At 32.2% G+C, this 6,373-nt stretch overlaps 1 protein-coding gene across 1 annotated transcript; it reads right to left on the bottom strand.

Annotated features, from left to right (window-relative positions):
• Nucleotides 1-1,449: 1,449 nt before the first annotated feature.
• On the bottom strand, nt 1,450-4,120 carry LOC107028844 (BOI-related E3 ubiquitin-protein ligase 1). The gene is made up of 4 exons (XM_015230064.2): nt 3,171-4,120; nt 2,972-3,084; nt 2,432-2,799; nt 1,450-2,171 (listed from the first exon to the last, which is right to left on the bottom strand). Exons 1-4 carry the CDS (start codon nt 3,215-3,217, stop codon nt 1,659-1,661), a joined length of 1,041 nt encoding a protein of 346 aa, XP_015085550.1. The 5' UTR covers nt 3,218-4,120; the 3' UTR covers nt 1,450-1,658.
• Between the last annotated feature and the right edge of the window lie 2,253 nt (nt 4,121-6,373).

Here is a 6,373-nt window from a genome sequence, read left to right on the forward strand (position 1 = left end):
AAGAAGGAGATTAATTATTGTTTAAATACAATTAGGTAATTTTTTTGCTAAATACGCCAAACTCTTTAACTAATCCATCTCCTTGTAGAAGTTTATTTTAATAACATGGTCCTAAATACTTTCTTAATTAGGTCAAAAAAATACATTAAGCCAAACTTTTAATACTTAATTAGGCCCTGTCATGTGGAATACTTGCTTATAGACTTTTTGACCATTCTTAGGACACTATAATTAGAGAGGTAATAATAACATAAATTAATGATCTTATTAACCATGCATAGTTATCTCATCATGCATGTTAATTATGTTTGCAACTTGTTGAATAAAGTTTGTATTTCTCTTTCTTTTTAACCATCCGCTATTCAAAATTAAAAATTAAGTTCAGATTAATTTAGATTTGTAGCACATGTAATTTATTTAAAAGATAACATTTTCAAGCATAGATTTATCATATTCTCAAGATCCAAACCTAATACTTCTTCTCATTAAGGCAAAGGAATTTAATTTAAAATTTACCGATCGATCAGATTAATTTAAACTTATATTAGATAGGGCCTATTAAAGGAATAACATTAATTGTTCATTCTCGTGAATCAAACTCGATATCTCTGATTAAAATAAATTAATCTCCTCTACCCCAGTCATATCCCTAATTAATTAAGTAGCCATTATAATTAGTTGACTGAATCATTTGCATAATATTATAACATTAGGTTAAACATAAAAAGGAAACAGTCCACTTAAAATTTGAAAATCCGACCTTACCTAAAAAAGAAAAATCTCCTAATTATGCCTTCATTATTATTATTATTTTTGGCACATTAAACTTTCGTATAATAATATAATATTTTTTTTGGCATGTAAACAAAAAAGTTGAAGTATATATAATACATAAACATGTTATCTAACTTGGTATCAACTGATATTTATATATTCTAATTTCGTTATGCTTTAATAATTCAGCACTTCAAATATCATAAATTTAAACAAGTTAATGTATACGTCTTACGTAACAAATCTCGTACGTAATTTACCACATAGGACATGCATGTACTAATAAATGTGTCCTACATGATTTGTCATTGTCATTTGGACACATGTGTCTAATAATTCTACTTTATAGCAGTTTAAAGTTCAACTATATATATAAACACCAAATCATTTGAACTTAATAGTTTTTAAGTAAGAAATACTGTCCCTTATATGGTAAAAAAAATTATATGTACCTGGATTTTTTTCATGAATAATTTATACCAGTAATTTTTTTCATCACAAAGGAAAAAAAATTATGAAAATTGATATATGATGTCACAGGGCGGTAAATAAAAGAATAAAACGAATATATACAAATGAATTAAATTTCAAACTGTGTTTTAAAAAAAAAGGAAGATTTTTGATCCTCGAATTGTTGAAAAAAATAAAAAAATAAACCCAAGAGAAAAAAAAATCTGGAAAAAGGAATATATAGTTATTAAATGAAATATTATTTTTGTTTCATGTTTTCTTCATTTATGTTTACTGTTTTTTTGTTTTTTTTTTCAAAATTAAACTCCTTTTTTTGTTTTTACCATTAGAACATTAATTTGAAAAGTTCTAAGTGCATTACTTGGGCTTGGGTTTGGGCCAAAAAACAAAGTGGGCCTTGATTTGGGCTTTTTCTAACAGAGAAAAACCTCAACACTTGAACTTCTAATGGCGAAACACAACGGGCAAGCTTGAGCAACAGCATCACATTCTGTACACATACACAAGTGGCGACACGGCAGTACTACCACTGAGGCAACTCGTTTTCTGCACGCTTTGCAACTAGGACCGCCGGTTGACTCAACAACTCTGTCCGGGTCAATGTACGCCGATTCAGCATCCTCCGGTTCGCCGCCGTTACCGTCGTTTATCTCATTACAACCTCCACCGTTGATCATCGCGTGTTGCAGCTGAGCTTGAAGTGTCGCTGCCGTTACTTCCTGTGCTCTTGCTCTAGCTTGCCAAGCCTGTGCCTCTGCGCTTAATTGCGCTGCACGCGCCTCTAATTCAGCGTTTCGCCGAGCTGCTTTCTCCATCTCTGCTTCTTTTTCTCTTAGTCTTCGTGCCATTGATTCCTCTGCTGCTCCGATCAGTGCACGGTAGTGACGTTGCCTTTTCTCTGCTAATGTACGCCTCAATTGCTCTCCCTATTGAATAGCAGAAATCAGAAAATTTCATTCTCCGTGAACAAATTCAAAAAGCATAGTAAATTTTGCGGGAAAAAAATATGTATCTATTTGAGTTTCTCACATTGTTGATTCTGAACTCCGATCAAAGAGATGAGAGTTCTCGTGATACATTTTGATATGATTGCAGCGAAATCGATATATGTCAATTTGAATTAGTTTGTAACTTAAACAAACTTTTGTTGTTGATTGTATGGTAAAATTTTGAACAAAAATAGTACCTGAATTAGGAGGAGATGATCGATTTCATCGCGTTGTTGTTTGATATGAGTAGCTAAGTCTTCTGTTAATATTGAATAGAAAGCTGATGATTGAGAGGTTTGAGGAGAAAGAGAGTGATGGTGGTGATGTTGTTGTTGTTGCTGCTGTAATTGATGTTGTTGGTGTTGGTGTTGATGTTGGTCTCCGAAAGCTAAACGGAGTCCGGTGGAGACAAGGTTGTGCGGCTGTTGCTGAGAAGGAGGCGATGTATGAAGTTGAGTGAGGTCAATGAGTTGCGGTTGAGGCTGAGATTGCATTGACATCAATGGATTCATTGCTGCCGTTGTACTTGTAAGTTCTCTTCCTCTCTTCCTTGAATTTGCCCCAACTATAATCGCAAAAAGCAACAATATTATTTTCCGTATATGTATTCATGAGATTGTAATTTGTATGTTCAATTCAAGATTGATGATAAAAGAAGAAGAAGAAAAACTAATAAAACTTCGAGTTTTTTTGAATTTGGGATTGAATTTGAATCGTATTTAACTATGAATTCCTACCTCCTGGATTGAATAACATTTGTGTTTGATCAAGAAAAGACCCAGCGCCACCACCAGGTTGAGATTGCAATGAATAATCATTACCAAGTGGGGTTTTTCCTTCTTGTACATTTCTGCAATCAAGAATCAAAGGAAAATCCAATTAAAGTTACTTAGACAAGAAAAAGAAAAGAGATTATAGAGGGTGTTGAATGCAGACCTGTTTAGAAAGAGAACATTTGATGGGTATTGAGCTTGAACAGCCATTTCTGTATTCAGAATTGAGAAAGGAAAGGTAGATTGATAGATGTATATATATAAAAGAAAATGGATTCTAAGTTGGAAGATGGTAATGAAGAGATGTGTGATTGGTAGGTGGGTGGGGGTTCTCTCTGATTAAAGGCTAACACATAAACAGCATGAATAGAGAAGAAGATGCCCTAAACCAAGGCAGACTCTTCAGTTACACCCTTCAAGAAAATACCAAAGAAATGTAAAGAATGAGGACAAGGTAAAGAAAGAAGCTTTTTTTCAAAGAGTGAGAGAGGTTAAAGAGTGAAATGAATCTTTTTAAGCCATTTTCCAAGAACAACAACACATAATTTTCTCTGCCTTCACTCACTTTTCTTTTTTCTGTTTGTTTCTTCCTTATGCTTGCTTCTTTGGTTTGCTAAAAAATGCTTTTGAAAGCATATAACAGAGAGAGAGAAAAGATAGAATCAGTCCAAGAAAGAAAGAGAGGGGTAGCCCGTCTTATTCTGGTTCTTAGTTTTCTTTTCCTTTGCTTTGTTCTTCTTCTTTTGCCGTGGCTTTAGCTTTGGTTTGGCTCTTTCTCAACTCTTGTGTTTCTTATCAACTCTTATTTATTATTCATTGAATTTTTCATCAATTTGTTTATATTGGTATTATCCACACACCCCACATATACGTAAAGTTTTTGTATGTATATATATATTTATTGAGTATAGAGAAAGAGTAGGAGAATCATCAATAAGGTAGATGTGGGGATAGTCTTGGAGTTGGGGTTGATATTGTTGTTGGGCGTGCAGAAGGTCTCTGCCGTTACCGCTGCCGCTGGAATTGTTTCTATATGGCCCATGCTGCCCACCTATCCCTCATATAACTCTTTTTTTTTAAAGAGATTTAATTAATTTTTTAAAAAGGTAATGGAGGGGTTGAAATTGTATTATGATATATATTATATAGTCTATAATTCTTGGTAAATGGAGCATTATTTAAAGTGTGAGACAAACCTGTCCCTGTATACATAGAGAAAGGAGATTGGTTTCTTGTTCTAATAATTATATTTTGTTGTGGTTGTGTAATACAAGATGCCCATCTAGTTGTTAAAGCCTAGGTCACCTTCATTGTGAAATAGTTTTCTTCTCTTTTTTTTATTAATTGATTTATTTGCTTAGTGGGTCCTGAAAAAATTATGATTCTTGAAATTAGATATTGCTGTTTGAGCTTGTTCCAAAGTTTTGTTTTTCTTTTTTTTAAGTGGAGTCGGATGGATGAGATGTGTACACACACATCAAACTAATTTTTTTTTTTTACGTTGTGGTAAAATAGTAAGTATTTTCTTTGTTTTTAATCAGAGGTATTGAGTTTAAGTTTCTCTGAGTACATACCTTTATTAGGGAGCGCATTAACCCCTTATTTTGAAACTTCTGAACGTAAATGCAATTTTAATTGGACTACAATGGATCGAACATTAGATAGGGAAAAAAAAATAAAGTTTTTCTTTTTTTAAAAATAATAATAAGATATGTTGAATTTTACTTGGTTTTGAAGATTCAAACAGCTAGTATTCATCACATTCCTTTTCTTACAAATAAGAATACTTCCAACCTAATTGCTATGTTTGTTGGCTGAGTTAGCTTCTTCTTCTCTCAAAGTTAATGTTATACCAAAAAAAAAAAAAAAAAACTTCAAATGAATCTGTCAAATTCTTTCACCTATTATTATCTTTTTCCTATTATTTAGCCTATGAGCAGGTGAGAAATATAGAAACTTCAAGAAACCTGAACCTTTTTAATTATTATTATTGTTATTCATAGATTTAATTTACAAGGAATCAGAAAAAGATGGGGTTATGCTATGAATATAACTTTTCTCCCTTTTATCTTGACTCTCTAATTAACAAGTCTAATTTAACATAGTCATGTGGTAAACCTGATTAACTGAAATTTACCTAACAATTAGGTTGATAACTATTTGAAAAAAAAATAAATCATTTTTATGGTTGAGCCAAAACAAAAAAGTAGTCCCTCTACTCCACCATACATCCTAATTAAATTAAATTTCTCCCATATCAACAAAAAATAAAATAAAAATGGTAGCATCTTTTTTTTCTGTCAACCATAAAAAGTCATTTATAAATATGTCCATCTTGTGTGCTTTCATTCGTGAAGGCATAATGCCAGCCCATTCTTTCTCTTGGAATTGTCCTTTCCATCAATTGAGCCAACACCATTGATGAAAACAACAATTAAAGAGTAAATACATTATACGGGAAAATGTATAAGTAATCCTTTAGCCTATGATCGAAATCTCAGAGATACACATAAATTTAACTAGAGTCCTATTACCTCCTAAACTCATTTTATTCGTATTTTTGTGTATCTTTTTGCTGACTCAGAGTATTATGTATTCATTAAGGAAAATCCCTAACTTACACGACTCTCATGAATTGTCAGACCTTCCCATCCATCCATCAAACGAATATATTGATGTGGAAGAAAATGAAATGAGATAAACAATTATTTTGATGTCCTCGTAATGCAAAACTCACTTGCATTGACGATAGTGTAATTCTACAAGTGTGGTCTGGAGAGGGTGATGGCTTATCCATTTACGTTATTCTTTGTATGTGTCGTGTGTTAGTTGAATTGGTTGACTAATTATAACTCAAAACCATCTAGGTGCATTAGAATTGTATATCTTGTAGATACCTTTTGATAAAAATTTATGGCTATGATCCATTTTAAATACTATCGTCAAAATAAAAGTACCTCTACTTCTACGTTTAATCAAAAAGGCAAACAGCCGGCATTGCAAGTTAAAAGAAGCCACCACTTATGTGTGAATCTTTTGTCAATATTTATGGCTCTAGCTTGAGCTAGGTTTCGTACTACTATTCTATAAAGGAGAAGTTTTTCTTATTGAATTGAAATCGTAAGGTAATTCAGTTCTCTAGCTCTATCTATCGTAGCGGTATAGATGCTTTTGTCTTCACTTCGTGATATATTTATTCTTTTATAATTTGAATTTTCTTAATGCTTATAGCTCACAACACATATATGTGATTTTTTTTCTACCTAATAAAGAGATGGTAAATCTTCTTTGTATTTTTGGTAAAAGAAGAAAGATGACAAGGATTTTGATTAATTTTCCCCAAAGCCAAGAAGGTTATTTTAACTT

This window comes from Solanum pennellii, chromosome 8 (assembly GCF_001406875.1).
Source record: "Solanum pennellii chromosome 8, SPENNV200".
NCBI classification, from domain to species: domain Eukaryota; kingdom Viridiplantae; phylum Streptophyta; class Magnoliopsida; order Solanales; family Solanaceae; genus Solanum; species Solanum pennellii.

Excerpts from the sequence above, each read along its gene's own strand:
- LOC107028844 (XM_015230064.2), bottom strand. The coding sequence starts at position 3,217 with ATGGCTGTTCAAGCTCAATACCCATCAAATGTTCTCTTTCTAAACAG. Across the intron at positions 2,800-2,971 it reads AATGTTATTCAATCCAGGAG|TTGGGGCAAATTCAAGGAAG; the intron begins GTAGGAATTCAT and ends TTGCGATTATAG. Across the intron at positions 2,172-2,431 it reads ATCATCTCCTCCTAATTCAG|GGAGAGCAATTGAGGCGTAC; the intron begins GTACTATTTTTG and ends GCTATTCAATAG.